We start from the raw sequence: 25,559 nt of genomic DNA, 5'->3' as shown, positions 1-25,559 counted from the left end.
ATTTGTTAGAATTTGGCTTAGTTCTGGCTGGTCTTTCATCCTTCTTCTATTGTGAAATTTGACTTCCTTCATATTTTCTTGAATCAACGTACATAGAAATGCAATTTTTACTAGACGTAATGCCTTAGAACATATTATTTGTGATTACAATACATTTTCAAACTTTTTATGTTAAAGACGGGTTTATCTAGTTTACGATTTAGTCTTAGAAATCAATTTCCGAATTGTAGACTTTTTTGAGTTAACGTATATAAAATTCAAAAATTTATGAACTCTTTCATTTGTGTTGGCTTTGTCTTTCTATTTGAGTCAAGATAGATGAAATTTGTTAGGATTTGGATTAGTTATGCATGGTCTTTCATCCTTCTTCTATTGTGAAATTTGACTTCCTTCATATTTTCTTGAATCAACGTACATAGAAATGCAATTTTTACTAGACGTAATGCCTTAGAACATATTATTTGTGATTACAATACATTTTCAAACTTTTCTGTTAAAGATGAGTTTATCTAGTTTACAATTTAGTTTCAGAAATCAATTTCAGACATATAACGAAGTGTGTAGTCTTTTTTGAGTTAACGTATATAAAATTCAACATTTTTATGATCTCTTTCTTTTTGTGTTGGCTTTGTCTTTCTATTTGATTCAAGATAGATGAAATTTGTAAGGATTTAGATTAGTTCTGCATGGTCTTTCATCCTTCTTCTAATGTGAAATTTGACTTCCTTCATATTTTCTTGAATCAACGTACATAGAGATGCAATTTTTGCTAGATGTATTGCCTTAGGACATTTTAATTGTAATTACAATACATTTTTCAAACTTTTTCTGTTAAAAATGAGTTTATCTAGTTTACAATTTAGTCTCAGAAATCAATTTCCGACTTATAACGAAGTGTGTTGACTTTTTTAGGTTATCGTATATAAAATTCAACATTTTTATGATCTCTTTATTTTTGTATTGGCTTTGTCTTTCAATTTGATTCAATTAGATGAAATTTATTAGCATTTGGGGTTAGTTCTGGCTGGTCCTTCATCCTTCTTCTATTGTGAAATTTGACTTCATTCATATTTTCTAGAATAAACGTACATAGAAATGCAATTTTTACTAGACGTAATGCCTTAGAACATATTATTTGTGATTACAATACATTTTTCAAACTTTTTCTGTTAAACATGAGTTTATCTAGTTTACAATTTAGTTTCAGAAATCAATTTCAGACTTATAACGAAGTGTGTAGACTTTTTTGAGTTAACGTATATAAAATTCAACATTTTTATGAACTCTTTCTTTTTGTGTTGGCTTTGTCTTTCTATTTGATTCAAGACAGATGAAATTTGTTAGGATTTGGATTAGTTCTCCATGGTCTTTCATCCTTCTTCTACTGTGAAATTTGACTTCCTTCATATTTCTTGAATCAACGTACATAGAAATGCAATTCTTACTAGACGTAATGCCGTAGAACATATTAATTGTAATTACAATACATTTTTCAAACTTTTTCTGTTAAAAATGAGTTTATCTAGTTTACAATTTAGTCTCAGAAATCAACTTCCGACTTATAACGAAGTGTGTAGACATTTTTGAGTTAACATATAAAAAATTCAACATTTTTATTAACTCTTTATTTTTGTATTGGCTTTGTCTTTCAATTTGATTCAAATAGATGAAATTTGTTAGAATTTGGATTAGTTCTGGCTGGTCTTTCATCCTTCCTCTATTGTGAAATTTGACTTCCTTCATATTTTCTTGAATCAACGTACATAGAAATGCAATTTTTACTAGATGTAATTCCTTAGAATATATTATTTGTGATTACAATACATTTTTCAAACTTTTTCTGTTAAAGATGAGTTTATCTAGTTTAAAATTTAGTTTCAGAAATCAATTTCAGACACATAATGAAGTGTGTAGACTTTTTTGAGATAACGTATATAAAATTCAACATTTTGAAGTGTGTAGACTTTTTTGAGTTAACGTATATAAAATTCAACAGAATTGGAAGCTTGTTCGGGAGCGTGTGCAACTCTTGATAAAGTTCGCAGCAGGTTTAAGATTCAATTGGCTTCTAGGTGCAGCGTTTGTCAAATTGAAGAGGAGACACTTCAGCACGTCCTCTGGAGCTGTAGTTTTGCGTAAAAAGCTTGGAACTGGATAACAGGTATTTTCAATATAAAACCTTATTATGATTTGATCACGTCTTTCAATGGAGCTTGGCTTCAAAGTGGCATTGTTAGGGATTTGTGGCTGGTAGAAAATTTGGTTGTGCGATCTGAACTTTGGTTCACTAGAAATAAGAAGGTATATGAGAAGAAAGTTCCTTGCTGGTCCTTTTTCCAAAAACGAGTGTTCAATTTGATGCATGAATACTCAGTTAGAATGAAGAGTTTTATGTTCAATACGGTAGCAGATTTGAGAATTTTGGATTTCTTTCGTGTTAAGCATAGGAAAGTGAAGATTTCAGATCCAAAGGAGTGTTATTGGACGCCTCCTAATAACAATGAATTGCTGTTGTGTACTGATGGTGCCTCAAGAGGAAACCCGGGAGTGGCAGGGGCTGGTGTTGTGGCTAGAAATGCGAGTTCGGAAGTGGTAGGGGCAATGTGTATTGGCTTAGGAATTGCGACTAACTATATGGCTGAGTTATATGGTATTATTGTTGGTCTTGAATGGGCAATTCAATGGGGTTATGATCGTTTGTTGATTAGATCAGACTCTTCTTCGGTGCTGAAGGCTTTGGAGGAGGATAATATTCCATGGTTTGCTACACAAAGATGGCTGAATGCTAAGGGTTTATATGGTGCTATTCGGTTTGAACACACTTTTCGTGAAGCAAATTTTGCTGCGGATGGAATGGCTAAGCGTGGTTGTTTGTTAGAAGAAGGAGTAGGTATTCACTTTGAGGGAAGACCAGATTTCTTAAGTTCAATTTAGTCTCAGAAATCAACTTCCGACTTATAACGAAGAATGTAGACTTTTTTGAGTTAACGTATAAAAAATCTAACATTTTTATGAATTCTTTATTTTTGTATTGGATTTATCTTTCAATTTAATTCAAATAGATGAAATTTGTTACAATTTGGATTAGTTCTGGTTGGTCTTTCATCCTTCTTCTATTGTGAAATTTGGCTTCCTTCATATTTTCTTGAATTAACGTACATAGAAATGCAATTTTTACTAGACGTAATTCCTTAGAACATATAATTTGTGATTAAAATACATTTTTCAAACTTTTTATGTTAAAGATGAGTTTATCTAGTTAACAATTTAGTCTCAGAAATCAATTTGCGACTTATACCGAAGTTTGTAGACTTTTTTGAGTTAACATATAAAAAATTCAACATTTTTATGAACTCTTTATTTTTGTATTGGCTTTGTCTTTCAATTTGATGTAATTTATTTGAATTTGGATTAGTTCTGGCTGGTCTTTCATCCTTCTTATATTGTGAAATTTGACTTCCTTCATATTTAGTCTTAGAAATCAACTTCCGACTTATAACGAAGAATGTAGACTTTTTTGAGTTAACGTATAAAAAATCTAACATTTTTATGAATTCTTTATTTTTGTATTGGATTTGTCTTTCAATTTGATTCAAATAGATGAAATTTGTTGGAATTTGGATTAGTTCTGCATGGTCTTTCATCCTTCTTCTATTGTGAAATTTGACTTCCTTCATATTTTCTTGAATCAACGTACATAGAAATGCAATTTTTACTAGACGTAATGCCTTAGAACATATTATTTGTGATTACAATATATTTTTCAAACTTTTTCTGTTAAAGATGAGTTTATCTGGTTTACAATTTAGTCTCAGAAATCAACTTCCGACTTATAACGAAGAGTTTAGACTTTTTTGAGTTAACGTATAAAAAATTCAACATCTTTTATGAACTCTTTATTTTTGTATTGGCTTTGTCTTTCAATTTGATTCAATAGATGAAGTTTGTTAGAATTTGGATTAGTTCTGGCTGGTCTTTCATCCTTCTTATATTGTGAAATTTGACTTCCTTCATATTTTCTTGAATCAACGTACATAGAAATGCAATTTTTACTAGACGGTATGCCTTAGAACATATTATTTGTGATTACAATACATTTTTCAAACTTTTTCTGTCAAAGATGAGTTTATCTAGGTTACAATTTAGTTTCAGAAACCAATTTCAGACGTATAACGAAGCGTGTAGACTTTTTTGAGTTAACATAAATAAAATTCAACATTTTTATGACCTCTTTCTTTTTGTGTCTTTCTATTTGATTCAAGATAGATGAAATTTGTTAGGACTTGGATTAGTTCTTCTTGGTTTTTCATCCTTCTTCTATGGTAAAATTTGACTTCCTTCATATATTCATGAATCAACGTACATAGAAATGCAATTTTTACTAGACATACTGCCTTAGAACATATTAATTGTGATTACAATACATTTTTCAAACTTTTTCTGTTAAAGATGAGTTTATCCAGTTTACAATATAGTTTCAGAAATCAACTTCCGACTTATAACAAAGAGTGTAGACGTTTTTGAGTTAACGTACAAAAAATTCAACATTTTTATGAACTCTTTCTGTTTGTGTTGGCTTTGTCTTTCTATTTGATTCAAGTTGAATGAAATTTGTTAGGATTTGGATTAGTTCTTCTTGGTCTTTCATCCTTCTTCTATTGTGAAATTTGACTTCCTTCATATTTTCTTGAATCAACTTACATAGAAATGCAATTTTTACTTGACGTATTTCCTTAGAACATATTAATTGTAACTACAATACATTTTTCAAACTTTTTCTGTTAAAGATGAGTTTATCTAGTTTACAATTTAGTCTCAGAAATCAATTTCCGACTTATAACGAAGTGTGAAGACTTTTTGAGTTAACGTATATAAAATTCAACATTTTTATGAACACTTTCTTTTTGTGTTGTCTTTGTCTTTCTATTTGATTCATGATAGATGAAATTTGTTAGGATTTGGATTAGTTCTGCTTGGTCTTTTGTCCTTCTTCTATAGTGAAATTTGACTTCTTTCATATATTCTTGAATCAATGTACATAGAAATGCAATTTTTAGACGTACTGCCTTAGAACATATTTATTGTAATTACAATACATTTTTTAAGGTTTTTCTGTTAAAGATGAGTTTAACTAGTTTACAATTTAGTCTCAGAAATCAACTTCCGACTTATAACGAAGAGTGTAGACGTTTTTGAGTTAACGTATAAAAAATTCAACATTTTTATGAACTCGTTATTTTTGTCTTGGCTTTGTCTTTAAATTTGATTCAAATAAATGAAATTGTTAGAATTTGGATTAGTTCTTGCTGGTCTTTCATCCTTCTTATATTGTGAAATTTGACTTCCTTCATGTTTTCTTGAATTAACGTACATAGAAATGCAATTTTTACTAGACGTAAATCCTTAGAAAATATAATTAGTGATTAAAATACATTTTTCAAACTTTTTATGTTAAAGATGAGTTTATCCAGCTTACAATTTAGTCTCAGAAATCAATTTGTGACTTATACCGAAGTTTGTAGACTTTTTTGAGTTAACGTATAAGAAATTCAACATTTTTATGAACTCTTTATTTTTGTATTGGCTTTGTCTTTCAATTTGATTCAAATAGATGAAATTTGTTAGAATTTGGATTAGTTCTGGATGGTCTTTCATCCTTCTTATATTGTGAAATTTGACTTCCTTCATATTTTCTTTAATCAACGTACATAGAAATGCAATTTTTACTAGACGTAATGCCTTAGAACATATTAATTGTGAATACAATACATTATTCAAACTTTTTCTGTTAAAGATGAGTTTATCTAGTTTACAATTTAGTCTCAGAAATCAACTTCCGACTTATAACGAAGAGTGTAGACTTTTTTGAGTTAACGTATAAAAAATCTAACATTTTTATGAATTCTTTATTTTTGTATTGGATTTGTCTTTCAATTTGATTCAAATAGATGAAATTTGATGGAATTTGGATTAGTTCTGCATGGTCTTTCATCCTTCTTCTATTGTGAAATTTGACTTCCTTAATATTTTCTTGAATCAACGTACATAGAAATGCAATTTTTACTAGACGTAATGCCCTAGAACATATTATTTGTGATTACAATATATTTTCAAACTTTTTCTGTTAAAGATGAGTTTATCTAGTTTACTTTTTTTTTTTTTTGCTAAATCCATGTTGTATTAATGAATAACCAATATGTACAAAGTGTTCATAAGAAAAGAGGTCAGAAGACCCCAAAAACTTACAAACTACTTGAATCTGAAATAAACAACATTAGGAAATTCTAAAGACAAAAGGAAATCAGGCCTTTCATCATAATTTAAACCTTCACCATTACGAAGATAACATCCCCTTTTAGCCGTCTTGTCTGCTGCAAAATTAGCCTCACGATAAGTATGAACAAAGCGAATAGAGTCATAATTGTTTTGTATTCTTCTCCATCTGTGCTTGAAAAACCAAGGAAGATTTGTACCCGTCAATGTCTTAATTGTTCCCATTGAATCAGAACGTACAACCACTCTTTTAACATTCCACTTCATAGCCCACTCCAAACCAACAATAATACCATAAAGTTCAGCTAAGAAATTAGTAGTAGAACCCAAACCAATACTCATAGCACCCAAAAAATTACAATCAGCATCACGAACAACAACACCAGCTCCAGCTATACCCGGATTTCCTTTGGATGCTCCATCACAACATAATAAAATTTCATCCCTATTTGGCGGACTCCAAAAGCACTCAATTGGCTGAACCTGCTTAACCTTCCTATGCATCACACGGAAAAAGTTCAAAAGATCCAAGTCCATTGTAGTATTATGCATGAAACCCTTCAAACGACCAGCGGATTCACTAATCAAATAGAACACTCTCTTCTTAAAAAAATGAATGCTAACAGAAGAATTCTGAAAACATGCCATATTTCTTGTTTGCCATAATTCCGAGCGAATCACCAAAATAGCTAAAAGCCATAAATCCTTGACAATTATACTTCTACCCTTTGCTGATTTATATGAATTCACAATATCATAATAAGGTGTTAGATTAAACAAACCTGAACACCACTGCCAAATATGAGTTGCAAACGTACAACTCCAAATAATATGCTCCAAAGATTCTTCCTCCATGTTGCACAAGTAACATTTGTTGGCCATTTCAACTTTGAATCTACTCCTGATCTTGTCTTGAGTTGCACAAACCTCACGACATATCTTCCAATTCTGAGCAGCCAATTTGGGATGAATTTCTTTCCTCCACAAAAGACCATAAATTGCTGATTTTGGATAGGCCCTTCTAATGATATTCTTTGCTGAAGAGACTGAAAAGTGGCCATTCATCTCCGGCATCCAAACTCTACAATCATTCCCTCCTTGTAACAACGGCAAATTTGAAAGATCCACACCCGCACGGACCAAATTCTGAATATGATCTCCCTGCATCATCCAAGCATTATTAACAATAATATCACTGACCTTGACATTTCTGTCCAAGTCAGATTCATTAAGCATATCAGCAATACACTCATTACCATACCAAACATCAAAATAAAGAGATGTAGACCTCCCGTCCCCAATTAGAACCTTGGTATTCTTGTCAACAATAGAATGAATCAGTTTCATGCCCGGCAAAATAGAAGAATTCACCCCATAAAGCTTTATACTACCCTGCTTAGTAGTAAATTTCGCCCATAAGAAACGAGCCCATTTCTTGTTAGAAGAACGAATACTCCACCAAAGCTTCATTAGAAGAGCCTTATTAGTAACAACCATGCTGGTTATACCAAGACCCCCTTCCTTCAACGGACAACAAACCTTTGGATATCCAACAACAAATTTCCTTGCAACATCAGCATCACCCGACCAAAGAAAATTACGAATAACTCTTTCAGCCTGTTGAACAAATTTTCTAGGCCATTTGTACACCGCCATGTTGTGGATAGCATAACTCGCTATCACTGAATTGATAAGAACAACTCTATCTTGAAAAGAAAGTAACTTACCTTTCCAAACCGAAAGTTGATTCTTAATTTTCTCTATCACATTACAAATGTGACGATACTTAACTGCTCCAGGCATAATTTGAACTCCCAAATACCTGTCCGGAAAAGTAGTAACTTCCATACCCAGTAAATTAGTGATAGTCCCACAGCGACTCAAAGAACCACCACCATAATAAATCTTACTCTTTTGACGACAGACAGTTTGGCCCGAGGCACTTTGGTATTTACCAAGCAAAGCAAGAAGGTTATGCAGACTCTTCATATTGCCTTTACAGAAAATCATAATGTCATCAGCAAAGAAAAGATGTGTGGGAGAAATACCTCTTTTGGAAAGCATAGGCGTCATCATCTTCTCAACAAACAACTTTGTAAGATTTCTACTAAGAACATCTTCAATCAGAACAAAAATAAGAGGAGATAAAGGATCACCTTGCCGAAGACCTCTATTGATTTTGAAGAAACCCTCTGGACTTCCATTAAGAAGAATAGAAATCCTTGCTGAGTTAAGAATAGCCAAAATCCAAGAACACCAATTTTGAGAGAAACCATACCTTCGAAAAACCTCTAAAACAAATGACCAACTAACCGTGTCAAAAGCTTGAGTAATATCCAGTTTCAACCCCAAATTGCCATTCTTACGTTTTGTTTTCAGATCATTGATCATCTCCGACGCCACAGTAATGTTTTCATGAATGTTCCTCCCCTTCATGAAAGCAACTTGTTCTTCTGAAACCAAATTATCAAGAACACTCCCTAGTCTTGTAGCTAAAATCTTAGTAAAAATTTTAAAGAAAAAATTACTAAGACCAATAGGCCGAAAGTTTCGAAGAGTGTTGGCTCCTCTAACCTTGGCAAGAAGAATAATAAGACTAGAATTAGCACCATGAGCAATGATTTGGCGCTGCCAACAGTACGTGATAGCTCTGACAAGGTCATATTGCACCACGTCCCAACAATGCCTATAAAAACAACCAGAGAAACCATCCGGCCCTGGCGCACTATCCGCACCCAAATCAAAAACAGCATTCTTAATCTCCTCCATAGAAGGAATTTCATCCATTTTCTGACTATCCTCCACCGAGATGATGTTATGATCATAATTAAAAAGCTCCTCATCAATAGGAAACTCATCACCATTAAACTTTGACTCAAAAAAAGAAACCGTATAGTCTCTAATTTGATCACAATCAGTAATAACAGCCCCATTATCATCCACCAACTCCGAAATCATATTACTACTCCTGCGCATTCTGATATTAGCATGAAAGAAAGAAGTATTACTAGCTCCCTCCAAAAGCCATTTATTACGTGATTTTTGCTTTAGCATAGTAACATGATGAGAACGAATTTCCTGAAGAATAACTGAAGCCTCCTTGGCCGAATTCAGCTTAGTTATATCCTCTGGATCCTCATCCGAAATACGAAGAGCCACTTCCATAGTCAATTCAGCTTGTTTTAGCTTAGCAAAAATATTGCCAAAAACATGTAAATTCCAATCCTTCATAACAGCTTTTAACCTCTTGAGCTTGAAACGATAAATAAAAGGAGGAGATCCTGTAACCGGTGCATTCCAACAATCACTTACCATTCTCATGAAATCAGAATGAGCAAACCACATCTTCTGAACTCTAAAAGGAGCTCGTTTCGGTCTAGTATTAACAAAAGGAAAGCCAATAAGAGTAGAATGGTCGGAAACTTCACGGGGAAGAGCTTTACACCTTCAATTCTCATACTTAATAAGCCATGCCTCATTAATCAAAGCTCTATCCAGCTTACAAAGGATTCTATGAACACCAGATTGCCTATTAGACCAAGTGAATTTAGAACCCAAAAAATCAGCTTCAAAAAGATTATTATCATCCATCCAATCACTAAAATCATTGATGACTGAAGTACGTGGTTGATTGCCTCCTTTTTTCTCCTCATTACGAAGAACACAATTAAAATCACCCATAACCAACCAAGGAGTATTAATATCAAATGAGGAAAGTTGTTGCCACAAACTTCTTCTCGTCACTTGAAAACAGATAGCATGAACAAAGGACACCAACACCCCCTCTGTTGCAATGGTAATAGCTTGTCTACTAGTATTCATAACTACAGGCGTAGCTATGTCAATGGACCAAAAAATCCATATGTTACCTTTAGACGAATCAACAGCATTATGAATAACTTCCTTCTTATAACCAGCTACATATAATTTGTGTAAGAAACGCAAGGTACAATGCAACTTAGGTTCAACTAGACAGAAAATATCTGGCTTAAACTCAAGAATTAACTCTCTTAACTTATTTTTGGTTGCATCCCGTGCAATGCCATTAATGTTCCAATAGAGAACACGCATTAAAAACCAGATTTAGAGGCCTTACCAACTACCGAAGCAACGCCAGAGTTCACTCCTGGTGAACTTCCTTGTTCAACACCAACACGGACATTAGAGTCCTGAAGAGAAGCGGATTCAGAAATTTTTTCTAAAGAAGTATTCCTCCCAGCTGTAGTATTCACAATTTTATGCATGGATAGCATGCGTATTCTCTTTACTTCTTGTTCAGCCCTAAACTTTGCATCAGCTGTGCTTTCCTCCACATCTTGCATAGAATTAAGAGCACTATATTTATTTTTATTCAATATAAACTCCCCAGCTGTGAGCTGATCACAAAGAGGAGTTGGAGTTGAAGTCACAATCCTAACAGGTTTAGGAATCCTAGTTCCAACCAAACTTGTCATATTTGAAGGATTAGTTTCACCCACTTTTCCATTCAATAATACGGCTGATTTTGAAGCCTGTGCTTGTTTAGTTCTCGCCAATTCAACATAGACAGATTCAAAATCAGCTTTGGCTTGTGACATAACAGCCTCCAACTGCTTAGCTTTCAGCAGCTTAGCAGCAAACTCCTCATCAACCACATCACCAACAAAAACTTCTTCATCATCATGAATAACCTCCAAGCTGTTTGTATCCTTCTTTTTTCCTTTTTTCTTACGCCTAGCAACTTTCCATTCACCACCAACCTTGTTATTCATCCCAAGTTGCGCTTCACCAGTTTCGTGAGATTGATTGGTAACCAAAGGTTGACGCTCAGAAGTTTCCTTGGATTGTTTTCTACACTCCTTATCAGTATGACCAATTAGCTTGCACTTGGAACAATATTTTGGAATTTTTTGGATCGCAATAGCTTGCCAAAAATCCAAACCCCCCACCGTGATATGTATAGCATCAGTAGCCGCTTCAGAAAAATCAATATCCACCAAAAATGAAGCAAAGTGACCATATTCATGTTCAAGAGTTCTTCTATCAACCACAATAGGAGTTCCTAACGATTTTGCAAGAGACAATAACGTTTTTTCTGTCCAAAACTCCAATGGTAACCCTGGAAAAGTAACCCACACCGAAGCATGAGATGTGCGTTGCTTCTCAGCATCAAAACCAGGAAACCATTCAATTAGGTTTAACTTTTGGTTTCTAAAAAACCAAGCTTCAGCATTCAAAATCGTATCTTTGGCTGATTGCGTGCGTAACTTGATGGTAAAGAAACCTGTACTCATAGGAATTAATTGAACAACATCTTGGCTTAACTTCCATTGATTTAACAAATCGTTTTTCACCTCTTGAAAAGTGATCCCTTTAAGATCTAAACGGCCTATGAGACTGAATTTCCAAATATCGCAACCTTCTAAATAAAACTCCCCAGGCAAAACAACAGCAGGCTTTCCTTCTTTTGACGTTGGTGTTGGCAAGGTTTTGAGATCAATAGAAGTTGTTGGAAGTTGTTGTTTTCCTTTCAACTGATCAGCATAAGAGCGAGACCTATTAGTAGATGATTGAGGTGGATCCTCCATCTCAAATCACCTAAATATGATTGAGAGGAAGAATGAAAAAAGTTTGAAAGTTTGTAAAACCCTAAGGAAAAATCGCCTCAGAGCATAGGAGAGAGAAAAAAGTTTTTTTCAAAAACAGCATCAATTCTGAGAAAATCGATCTAGTTTACAATTTAGTCTCAGAAATCAACTTCCTACTTATAACGAAGAGTGTAGACTTTTTTGAGTTAACGTATATAAAATTCAACATTTTTATGAACTCTTTATTTTTGTATTGGCTTTGTCTTTCAATTTGATTCAAATAGATGAAGTTTGTTAGAATTTGGATTAGTTCTGGCTGGTCTTTCATCCTTCTTATATTGTGAAATTTGACTTCCTTCATATTTTCTTGAATCAACGTACATAGAAATGCAATTTTTACTAGACGGAATGCCTTAGAACATATTATTTTTGATTACAATACATTTTTCAAACTTTTTCTGTTAAAGATGAGTTTATCTAGTTTACAATTTAGTCTCAGAAATCAACTTCCGACTTATAACGAAGAGTGTAGACTTTTTGAGTTAACGTATATAAAATTCAACATTTTTATGAACTCTTTATTTTTGTATTGGATTTGTCTTTCAATTTGATTCAAATAGATGAAGTTTGTTAGAATTTGGATTAGTTCTGGATGGTCTTTCATCCTTCTTATATTGTGAAATTTGACTTACTTCATATTTTCTTGAAAAAACGTACATAGAAATGCAATTTTTACTAGACGGTATGCCTTAGAACATATTATTTGTGATTACAATACATTTTTCAAACTTTTTCTGTTAAAGATGAGTTTATCTAGGTTACAATTTATTTTCAGAAACCAATTTCAGACGTATAACGAAGCGTGTAGACTTTTTTGAGTTAACATAAATAAAATTCAACATTTTTATGACCTCTTTCTTTTTGTGTTGGCTTTGTCTTTCTATTTGATTCAAGATAGATGAAATTTGTTAGGACTTGGATTAGTTCTTCTTGGTCTTTCATCCTTCTTCTATAGTGAAATTTGACTTCCTTCATATTTTCTTGAATCAATGTACATAGAAATACAATTTTTACTAGACGGAATGCCTTAGAACATATTATTTGTGATTACAATACATTTTTTAAACTTTTTCTGTTAAAAATGAGTTTATCCAGTTTACAATATAGTTTCAGAAATCAATTTCAGATGTATAACGAAGTGTGTAGACTTTTTTAGTTAAAGTATATAATACTCAACATTTTTATGAACTCTTTCTTTTTGTGTTGGCTTTGTCTTTCTATTTGATTCAAGATAGATGAAATTTGTTAGGATTTGGATTAGTTCTTCTTGGTCTTTCATCCTTCTTCTATTGTGAAATTTGACTTCCTTCATAGTTTCTTGAAACAACGTACATAGAAATGCAATTTTTACTTGATGTATTGCCTTTGAATATATTAATTGTAATTATAATACATTTTTCAAACTTTTTCTGTTGAAGATGAGTTTATCTAGTTTAAAATTTAGTCTCAGAAATCAATTTCCGACTTATTACGAAGTGTGTAGACTTTTTGAGTTAACGTATATAAAATTCAACATTTTTATGAACACTTTCTTTTTGTGTTGTCTTTGTATTTCTATTTGATTCAAGATAGATGAAATTTGTTATGATTTTGATTAGTTGTGCTTGGTCTTTTGTCCTTCTTCTATAGTGAAATTTGACTTCCTTCATATATTCTTGAATCAATGTACATAGAAATGCAATTTTTACTAGACGTACTGTCTTAGAACATATTTATCGTAATTACAATACATTTTTCAAACTTTTTCTGTTAAAGATGAGTTTAACTAGTTTACAATTTAGTCTCAGAAATCAACTTCCGACTTATAACGAAGAGTGTAGACATTTTTGAGTTAACATATAAAAAATTCAACATTTTTATGAACTCTTTATTTTTGTCTTGGCTTTGTCTTTCAATTTGATTCAAATAGATGAAATTTGTTAGAATTTGGATTAGTTCTGGCTGGTCTTTCATCCTTCTTATATTGTGAAATTTGACTTCCTTCACATTTTCTGGAATCAACGTACACAAAAATGCAATTTTTACTAGACGTAATGGCTTAGAAGATATTTATTGTGATTACAATACATTTTTCAAACTTTTTCTGTTAAAGATGAGTTTATCTTGTTTACAATTTAGTCTCAGAAATCAACTTCCTAATGCTAATGTGTTCGAGTTACAACCTAATGCTAATTTTATTGTTTCTTTTAAAGCGGCAAAAGGAAGGAGTCATATTGTCCGTGATATGTGGCTTATTGCCAACCTCGTTCTTAGGTTGGAGCTATGGCAGTTGCGGAACAAGGCTGTTTTCGAGCATAAAAAGCCTAATTGGAGTATCTTTCATAAGCGCGTTCTGAAGTTGATACAAGATTATTCAATTCGGATCAAGGGTCATATGAACAATAGTGCTGATGATGTTGTTCTTCTGAACTATTTTAGAGTTCAGCACCGTAGTGTGAAGTTGCATCATCCTGTGGCTTGTTTTTGGTTACCGCCTGAGGCTAATGAATTACAAATTTGTTGTAATGGAGCGGCGAGAGGTAACCCAGGCGTTGCGGGTGCAGGTGTAGTAGCTAGGGATGAGCATTGTTCAGTTCTTGGTGCTATGAGTATTGGGCTAGGAGTCACGACGAATTATTTAGCAGAATTGTACGGCATTATTTTTGGTTTGGAGTGGGCTATGCAATGGGGTTTGTCTTGTATTTGTATACGGTATGATTCTATGGGAGTTGTTGAAGCTTTCAAGAATGACTCAATTCCTTGGTTTGCAAGGAATAGATGGATTATGATCTGTAGACACTATACGTCTATACGTTTCATTCACACTTTTAGAGAGGTGAATTTTTCAGCTGATGCAACGGCAAACCGGGGTTGTTTATTGAGTAATGAAGTGGGAGTACACTACAATGGGAAACCTCCTTTCTTAATTTCTGTTGAACATCCTAATGTTGCTTATTTTCGGTTCAAATAGTTTCAAGTTTTTGGGGTTGCTGTAACCTCTTTTCTTGTAAACTATTTCTTGTAAATTTTGTTATCTATTAATACAAATTTTTGACTTATAAAAAAAAAATCAGAAATCAACTTCCGACTTATAACAAAGAGTGTAGACTTTTTTGAGTTAACATATAAAAATTTCAACATTTTTATGAACTCTTTATTTTTGTATTGGCTTTGTCTTTCAATTTGATTCAAATTGATGAAATTTGTCACAATTTGGATTAGTTAAGGTTGGTCTTTCATCCTTCTTCTATTGTGAAATTTGGCTTCCTTCATATTTTCTTGAATTAACGTACATAGAAATGCAATTTTTACTAGACGTAATTCCTTAGAACATATAATTTGTGATTAAAATACATTTTTCAAACTTTTTCTGTTAAAGATGAGTTTATCTAGTTTACAATTTAGTCTCAGAAATCAATTTGCGACTTATACCGAAGTTTGTAGACTTTTTTGAGTTAACATATAAAAAATTCAACATTTTTATGAACTCCTTATTTTTGTATTGGCTTTGTCTTTCAATTTGATTCAAATAGATGAAATTTGTTAGAATTTGGATTAGTTCTGGCTGGTCTTTCATCCTTCTTATATTGTGAAATTTGACTTCCTTCATATTTTCTTGAATCAACGTACACAGAAATGCAATTTTTACTAGACATAATGGCTTAGAAGATATTTATAGTGATTACAATACATTTTTCAAACTTTTTCTGTTAAAGATGAGTTTATCTTGTTTACAATTTAGTCTCAAAAATCAACTTCCGACTTATAACAAAGAGTGTAGACTTTTTTGAGTTAACGTATAAAAATTTCAACATTTTTATGAACTCTTTATTTTTGTATTGGCTTTGTGTTTCAATTTGATTCAAATAGATGAAATTTGTTACAATTTGGATTAGTTCTTGCTGGTCTTTCATACTTCTTCTATTGTGGAATTTGGCTTCCTTCATATTTTCTTGAATTAACGTACATAGAAATGCAATTTTTACCAGACGTAATTCCTTAGAAAATATAATTTGTGATTAAAATACATTTTTCAAACTTTTTTTGTTAAAGATGAGTTTATCTAGCTTACAATTTAGTCTCAGAAATCAATTTGCGACTTATACCGAAGTTTGTAGACTTTTTTGAGTTAACGTATACAAAATTCAACATTTTTATGAACTCTTTATTTTTGTATTGGCTTTGTCTTTCAATTTGATTCAAATAGATGAAATTTGTTAGAATTTGGATTAGTTCTGGCTGGTCTTTCATCCTTCTTATATTGTGATATTTGACTTCCTTCATATTTTCTTTAATCAACGTACATAGAAATGCAATTTTTACTAGACGTAATGCCTTAGAACATATTAGTTGTGAATACAATACATTTTTCAAACTTTTTTCTGTTAAAGATGAGAAGCTTCGCTATTGTGGAGGAAAGTTGTGCATCCTTCTTTGGCGGCTCAGAATTGGAAGTTTGTTCGGGGAGCGTGTGCAACTCTTGATAAATTCAATTGGCTTCTAGGTGCAGCGTTTGTCAAATTGAAGAGAAGACACTTCAGCACGTCCTCTGGAGCTGTAGTTTTGCGCAAAAAGCTTGGAACTGGATAGCAGGTATTTTCAATATAAAACCTTATTATGATTTGATCACGTCTTACAATGGAGCTAGGCTTCAAAGTGGCATTGTTAGGGATTTGTGGCTGGTAGCAAATTTGGTTGTGCGATCTGAACTTTGGTTCACTAGAAATAAGAAGGTATATGAGAAGAAAGTTCCTTGCTGGTCCTTTTTCCAAAAACGAGTGTTCAATTTGATGCATGAATACTCAGTTAGAATGAAGAGTTTTATGTTCAATACGGTAGCAGATTTGAGAATTTTGGATTTCTTTCGTGTTAAGCATAGGAAAGTGAAGATTTCAGATCCAAAGGAGTGTTATTGGACGCCTCCTAATAACAATGAATTGCTGTTGTGTACTGATGGTGCCTCAAGAGGAAACCCGGGAGTGGCAGGGGCTGGTGTTGTGGCTAGAAATGCGAGTTCGGAAGTGGTAGGGGCAATGTGTATTGGCTTAGGAATTGCGACTAACTATATGGCTGAGTTATATGGTATTATTGTTGGTCTTGAATGGGCAATTCAATGGGGTTATGATCGTTTGTTGATTAGATCAGACTCTTCTTCGGTGCTGAAGGCTTTGGAGGAGGATAATATTCCATGGTTTGCTACACAAAGATGGCTGAATGCTAAGGGTTTATATGGTGCTATTCGGTTTGAACACACTTTTCGTGAAGCAAATTTTGCTGCGGATGGAATGGCTAAGCGTGGTTGTTTGTTAGAAGAAGGAGTAGGTATTCACTTTGAGGGAAGACCAGATTTCTTAAGTTCAATTTAGTTTCCAAATGTAATTTATTATCGTTTTAAATAGTTTGTGTGAGTTTTTGGGGTTTCTATGACCTCTTTTCTCCTAAACTATCTTGTAAATATCATTTCTTGCAATACAATTTTTTGACTTATCAAAAAAAAAAAAAAAACTGTTAAAGATGAGTTTATCTAGTTTACAATTTAGTCTCAGAAATCAACTTCCGACTTATAACGAAGAATGTAGACTTTTTTGAGTTAACGTATAAAAAATCTAACATTTTTATGAATTCTTTATTTTTGTATTGGATTTATCTTTCAATTTGATTCAAATAGATGAAATTGTTACAATTTGGATTAGTTCTGGTTGGTCTTTCATCCTTCTTCTATTGTGAAATTTGGCTTCCTTCATATTTTCTTGAATTAACGTACATAGAAATGCAATTTTTACTAGACGTAATTCCTTAGAACATATAATTTGTGATTAAAATACATTTTTCAAACTTTTTCTGTTAAAGATGAGTTTATCTAGTTAACAATTTAGTCTCAGAAATCAATTTGCGACTTATACCGAAGTTTGTAGACTTTTTTGAGTTAACATATAAAAAATTCAACATTTTTATGAACTCTTTATTTTTGTATTGGCTTTGTCTTTCAATTTGATTCAAATAGATGTAATTTATTTGAATTTGGATTAGTTCTGGCTGGTCTTTCATCCTTCTTATATTGTGAAATTTGACTTCCTTCATATTTAGTCTTAGAAATCAACTTCCGACTTATAACGAAGAATGTAGACTTTTTTGAGTTAACGTATAAAAAATCTAACATTTTTATGAATTCTTTATTTTTGTATTGGATTTGTCTTTCAATTTGATTCAAATAGATGAAATTTGTTGGAATTTGGGTTAGTTCTGCATGGTCTTTCATCCTTCTTCTATTGTGCAATTTGACATCCTTCATATTTTCTTGAATCAACGTACATAGAAATGCAATTTTTACTAGACGTAATGCCTTAGAACATATTATTTGTGATTACAATATATTTTTCAAACTTTTTCTGTTAAAGATGAGTTTATCTAGTTTACAATTTAGTCTCAGAAATCAACTTCCGACTTATAAAGAAGAATATAGACTTTTTTGAGTTAACGTATAAAAAATCTAACATTTTTATGAATTCTTTATTTTTGTATTGGATTTATCTTTCAATTTGATTCAAATAGATGAAATTTGTTACAATTTGGATTAGTTCTGGATGGTCTTTCATCCTTCTTATATTGTGAAATTTGACTTCCTTCATATTTTCTTGAAAAAACGTACATAGAAATGCAATTTTTACTAGACGGTATGCCTTAGAACATATTATTTGTGATTACAATACATTTTTCAAACTTTTTCTGTTAAAGATGAGTTTATCTAGGTTACAATTTAGTTTCAGAAACCAATTTCAGACGTATAACGAAGCGTGTAGACTTTTTTGAGTTAACATAAATAAAATTCAACATTTTTATGACCTCTTTCTTTTTGTGTTGGCTTTGTCTTTCTATTTGATTCAATATAGATGAAATTTGTTAGGACTTGGATTAGTTCTTCTTGGTCTTTCATCCTTCTTCTATGGTGAAATTTGACTTCCTTCATATTTTCTTGAATCAATGTACATAGAAATACAATTTTTACTAAACGTAATGCCTTAGAACATATTAGTTGTGAATACAATACATTTTTCAAACTTTTTCTGTTAAGGGTGAGTTTATCTAGTTTACAATTTAGTCTTAGAAATAAACTTCCGACTTATAACGAAGAATGTAGACTTTTTTGAGTTAACGTATAAAAAATCTAACATTTTTATGAATTATTTATTTTTGTATTGGATTTGTCTTTCAATTTGATTCAAATAGATGAAATTTGTTGGAATTTGGGTTAGTTCTGCATGGTCTTTCATCCTTCTTCTATTGTGAAATTTGACTTCCTTCATATTTTCTTGAATCAACGTACATAGAAATGCAATTTTTACTAGACGTAATGCCTTAGAACATATTATTTGTGATTACAATATATTTTTCAAACTTTTTCTGTTAAAGATGAGTTTATCTAGTTTACAATTTAGTCTCAGAAATCAACTTCCGACTTATAACGAAGAGTTTAGACTTTTTTGAGTTAACGTATAAAAAATTCAACATTTTTATGAACTCTTTATTTTTGTATTGGCTTTGTATTTCAATTTGATTCAATAGATGAAGTTTGTTAGAATTTGGATTAGTTCTGGCTGGTCCTTCATCCTTCTTATATTGTGAAATTTGACTTCCTTCATATTTTCTTGAATCAACGTACATAGAAATGCAATTTTTACTAGACGGTATGCCTTAGAACATATTATTTGTGATTACAATACGTTTTTCAAACTTTTTCTGTTAAAGATGAGTTTATCTAGGTTACAATTTAGTTTCAGAAACCAATTTTAGACGTATAACGAAGCATGTAGACTTTTTTGAGTTAACATAAATAAAATTCAACATTTTTATGACCTCTTTCTTTTTGTGTTGGCTTTGTCTTTCTATTTGATTCAAGATAGATGAAATTTGTTAGGACTTGGATTAGTTCTTCTTGGTTTTTCATCCTTCTTCTATGGTAAAATTTGACTTCCTTCATATATTCATGAATCAACGTACATAGAAATGCAATTTTTACTAGACGTACTGCCTTAGAACATATTAATTGTGATTAAAATACATTTTTAAAACTTTTTCTGTTAAGGATGAGTTTATCCAGTTTACAATATAGTTTCAGAAATCAACTTCCGACTTATAACGAAGAGTGTAGACGTTTTTGAGTTAACGTATAAAAAATTCAACTTGTTTTTTTGCTAAGTCAAGAAAATATATTGATAAAAAAGATATTTACAAGATAGGTGAAGGAGAAAAGGGATCAGAGAAACCCCTAAAAAACTCCTAAAACCTATTTAAAACGATAATAAATTACATTTGGAAACTCAATAGAACTTAAAAAAACTGGTCGACCTTCAAAGTGAAAACCAACCCCGTCCTCTAGTAAACAACCACGCTTTGCCATTGCATCAGCTGCAAAATTTGCCTCTCTAAAAGAATGTTCAAAACGAATTGAACCATATAAACCTTTAACTTCCATCCATCTTTGCCTAGCAAACCAAGGAACGTTATCTTCTTCCAAAGCCTTCAACACACTTGTAGAATCTGATCTAATAACAATGCAAGCATATCCCCACAAAACTTCCCACTCCATACCCACAATAATACCATACAATTCAGCCAAATAATTAGAAGTAACTCCCAAACCAATACACATTGCACCTACCACTTCACAATGTGCATTCCTTGCAACAACACCAGCTCCCGCCACCCCAGGATTACCTCTTGAGGCGCCATCCGTGCACAAAAGCAATTCATTATCATTAGGTGGAAACCAAAAACACTCCTTGGGATCAGTAAACTTCACCTTTCTATGCCGAACCCTAAAAAACTCCATAATTCTCAAGTCATCCATAGAATTATGCATATAACTCTTCATACGAACTGAATAATCTTGCATCAAACTAAAAACACGTTTTTGAAATAAAGACCAACAAGGGTTCTTCTTTTCATACACTTTTTTGTTCCTAGTGAACCATAATTCTGAACGCACAACCAAATTCACTACCAACCACAAATCCTTAACAATACCACTATGGTTTTTTGCCTTTTGGTAAGAAGTAATGATATCATAATTAGGTTTAATTTTGAAAATACCTTCAATCCACTCCCAAGCTTGACGTGCAAAATTACAGCTCCAAAGAATATGTTGGAGAGACTCCTCCTCAATCTGACACACACTACATTTAGATGCAAGTTGAATTTTAAATCTGCTACGTACCTTATCAAGAGTAGCACACGCACCACGAATAAACTTCCAGTTCTGAGCCGCCAATGAAGGATGCACCACCCTCTTCCATAACAACCTCGCCTCCTTCAAAATAGGATATTTCTTCCTAATCAATTCCCTAGCTGACTTGACAGAAAATTTACCTTGTAAATCAGGCATCCAATAACGCCTATCCACTCCCATATGAATTTTTGGTAAATCCTGTTGCACCACACCAGCACTTAAAAGGAGTTGCGAATGAACTCCATGAATCTGCCAATCACCTTGCACAATAATATCACAAACACGAGCTGATCTGTCTAAATCCATGCGATTTAAAACACTAGCTAAGGTTGTATTTCCATACCATATATCAAAGAATAAAGAAGTATCCCTACCGTCACCAATAAAATACTTCGTGTTGTCCACCATCTCCTTATGAACCCAACGAAGACCAGGAAGAATAGAAGATTTCACCCCTGCCATCTTAATACGACCATCCCTACAAGTGAATTTGGCTTCCAAAAACCTCGCCCACCTCTTTCGAGAAGATTTTATAGCCCACCACAATTTCATCAGCAAAGCTTTATTCATAGTCCTTAGGCTAGTGATCCCAAGACCACCTTCCTTTAAAGGACTACAAATCTTATCAAAACCAACTACAAAAGATCTAGAAAGATTAGAATCACCCGACCACAGAAAATTACGAATCACACGCTCACATTGAAGAGTGAATTTTACCGGCCATTTGTACACAGCCATGTTATGAATAGAATAACTCGAAAGAACATTCTTAACAAGCACAACCCTATCTTGAAAAGATAACATCTTACCTTTCAGAACCGAAAGTTGATCCCTCAACTTATCAACAACGTTGCTGATGTGACTATACTTAACCATCCCCGGCATCACCTTAACTCCCAAATATCTATCAGGAAAGTTAGAAATTGCCATACCTAAGAAAGTTGCAATGGTCTGGCGCCTACTCAAAGTCCCACCACCGAAGTAGATCTTGCTCTTCTCCCTACAAACCCTCTGACCAGAAGCTTGTTGGTAATTCTCCAAAAGTTTCACCAGATTCTTCACACTCTTCATATTTCCCTTGCAAAAAATCATAATATCATCAGCAAAAAATAAATGAGTGGGAGCAATACCCTTACGTTTTACAATATAAGACATATCCTTATTCTGAAAGAGTTTAGTGATGTTGCGACTAAGCACATCCTCAATCAAAACAAAAATAAGAGGAGATAGAGGATCCCCCTGCCGTAAACCCCTATTAATCTTGAAATAACCCTCCGGACTACCATTAAGAAGAATAGAAATACGCGCCGAATCCAGAATTTTCCAAATCCAAGAGCACCAATCTTCAGAAAAACCACACCTTCTAAAAACCTCAAGAACAAAAGACCAGCTCACCGTATCAAAAGCCTGAGAGATATCAAGCTTCAAACCCAAATTACCATCCTTCCTTTTGATGTGCAATTCATTCACCATCTCAGAAGCTAAACTAATATTCTCATGGATATTCCTTCCCTTCATGAAAGCCACTTGCTCTTCAGACACCAACTTTCCCAACACCCTACCAAGCCTAGTAGCCAAAATTTTAGTAAAAATCTTAAAAAAGAAATTACTTAAACCAATCGGCCTAAAGTTCTTCAACCTAGCAGCTCCCCTAACCTTTGCAAGCAAAAGAATAAGACTAGAATTAACCCCATTAGGAACAGTTTTAGAAGACCAGCAATAAGTAACCGCTAAAATCAGATCCCTTTGAATAATCTCCCAATAATGTCTATAAAAACACCCCGAGAAACCATCTGGACCTGGCGCACTATCAGCTCCCAAATCAAAAACCACCTGTTTAATCTCATCACAAGTAGGAATAGCATCCAACATATGCGACTCTTCCACAGTAATAGAATCATGATCATAATCAAAAAGAGTTTCACTTACCTGACCATCCTCACCATTGAATTTAGCCTGATAGTAAGAAACCACATGAGCACTAAGATGAACCGGATCAGTAATAGTACTCCCATCTTCAGCAACAAGCTCCGAGATTGTATTAGCACTTCTACGAATTTTAATAGAGTTGTGAAAGAAAGAAGTGTTACTAGAACCCTCCAACAACCACTGATTTCTAGATTTTTGCTTTAACATTATATGCTGCTGCCTTTGAATATCTTGAACCTCAACAAGAGCATCCTTCATATTATTAAGTTTTGAAACATCAAACGGATCTTCATCAGAATTTCTACTAGCTACCTCAAACTTAAGCGTTGCTTGCTTTAGTCTAGCATTGACATTACCAAAAACCATTTGATTCCATAACTTAATTTCCTCCTTCAACCGCTTCAATTTGAAAGGAAAGATAAAACCATGATTACCATACACCGGCGTCATCCAAGATAACTCCACCATCTTCAAAAAATCTGGATGAGAAAACCACATCTTCTGTATACGAAAAGGAGCACGTCTAGGCCTAGGATCACAAAAAGGAAAACCAATAAGAGTCGAATGGTCAGAAACTTCCCTAGGAAGAGCTTTACACCGCCAATTCGAAAACTTAGACAGCCAAGGTTCATTAATAATAGCACGATCCAACTTACTAATAATTCTGCCAACACCAGTCTGACCATTGGTCCAAGTAAACTTAGACCCCAACGAATCTGCTTCAAACAAGTTATTATCCTCCATCCAATCAGAAAACTCATTAATACAAGAGAGACGAGTTGTCCTACCCCCTTTCTTTTCATCTTAACGAAGAACACAATTGAAATCACCCATAACCAACCAAGGAGTAGTTACGTCAACCGCTTCAAGTTGACTCCAAAGCCTCCTACGAAAAACTTGAATATAACTAGCATGAACAAAAGAGATAAGAACCCCCTCAGTTTTAACCGTAATAGCCTGTCTAGACATATTAATCACCACCGTCTCCTCAATACAATCATCCCAAAGAATCCACAAATTACCCAAAGAACTAGAAGTAGAATTATGAATTACCTTTTTATTATAACCAACCAAATTTAACCTTATCATTACATTGTCAGTGCAACGAATCTTAGGCTCAGCAATACAAAGTACTACCGGTTTGTATTCATGCACCAATTTACGTAACTTACTACCCGCTTCCACCTTCGCCACCCCATTAATATTCCAATATAGAACTCTCATCAGGAAACACTCTTCTTTTTATTATGAATAGCTTGTGGAATCCTGCTAGGAATCCTACTTTGTAAAACAGGAGAGACACCCTTCCTAACTCGGCTTCCCAAAGCATTCACTTCAGAATCCGAATCTGATTTGGAATCATTAAAACGTTGTTGAGAAGAACTAGAGCTTGTAATCAAAACCCGGCTTGGTTTTCTACTTTTCTTTGGCATATCCACTGGTATTTCCGCCCACTTAACACCTTTAACACCTGATGAAGCTTTCTCAGGCGTCAACTCTTCATCCAAACTACCTCCAGAAGTGTTTTCTGCCGCATCCGAACCCCCTCCAGAAAAGTGTTCAACATCATCATTATCCACACCCAACTCATCATTCAAAACATTGAACTTATTAGGAGAAACCACGATAGAAGTTTCAGCAACAGCTCTGTAGCTTGAGATATCCTCAATATTATCAACCACCATGTCTTGCAAAGACTTATTACCAGCCTCAACCGGCGTAAAAGAAGAACTCGCCTCATTCCTGTCACTAGAGTGATTAGTTTTTGCCAATTCACCACTCTTAGTTGACTTAAATGAGGTTGCAATTTCAACCATTGACAACCCAATAACCGAACTCTTTTGCAATGCTAACGCCTTCTTAGCCTTCTCAAAAGCTTCAGACGCTGCATGAAGATTGGCTTCAGTATTCGCTAAATCATTCTCTAGCTGAAGAGTTTTCTCCAAACCACCAGCACTCTCCACTAAACCAGCTTCAACCACCCCATTCACCACAGCTCCACCGTGCCCTACAGCAAGAGCATCATCCACATTACCACCAGCACCATTAACAACATCATGAACCACAATAGCACCATCATTTACACCACCTACAGCAGCGCCAACACCTACAGCAACAACGTTTATACCACCTACAGCAGCGCCAACACCTACAGCAACAGCGTTTGTACCACCAGCAACAGCCACGGTTGCGTCATCTCCATCACCCTTACGGTTTCTCCTATTACGCACATTCTGCCACTCCCCTTTCGCATCAGCCTTAGAAGTTTTCTCATCATTCTTTGATTGTCTTCTACATTCAACATCATTGTGACCAATTATGCAGCACTTCATACAGAATTTAGGTGATTTTGGGATATCCAAGTATTGCCAAAACGTTCTCCCCCCAGCTGTAATCTTAATTCTACTTGGAATGTGTTTTGCAAAATCCACATCTACCAAAACTGAAGCAAAGTTTCCATACTCCAGATTTAGGGTTCTTTGATCAACCACAATAGGAGTCCCTAAAACTTTTCCCATAGATAA

At 33.6% G+C, this 25,559-nt stretch overlaps 1 protein-coding gene across 1 annotated transcript; it reads right to left on the bottom strand.

Annotated features, from left to right (window-relative positions):
• Window positions 1-6,320: 6,320 nt before the first annotated feature.
• Window positions 6,321-9,588, bottom strand: LOC113335496. The gene is made up of 4 exons (XM_026581533.1): window positions 8,848-9,588; window positions 8,430-8,703; window positions 6,649-8,267; window positions 6,321-6,371 (listed from the first exon to the last, which is right to left on the bottom strand). Exons 1-4 carry the CDS (start codon window positions 9,586-9,588, stop codon window positions 6,321-6,323), a joined length of 2,685 nt encoding a protein of 894 aa, XP_026437318.1.
• Window positions 9,589-25,559: the final 15,971 nt, after the last annotated feature.

The sequence above is a fragment of the Papaver somniferum genome, unplaced genomic scaffold (assembly GCF_003573695.1).
Source record: "Papaver somniferum cultivar HN1 unplaced genomic scaffold, ASM357369v1 unplaced-scaffold_149, whole genome shotgun sequence".
Taxonomy (NCBI): domain Eukaryota; kingdom Viridiplantae; phylum Streptophyta; class Magnoliopsida; order Ranunculales; family Papaveraceae; genus Papaver; species Papaver somniferum.
Note: the sequence above shows the minus strand (reverse complement) of the source record. Positions and strands in the feature narration are given on the sequence as shown.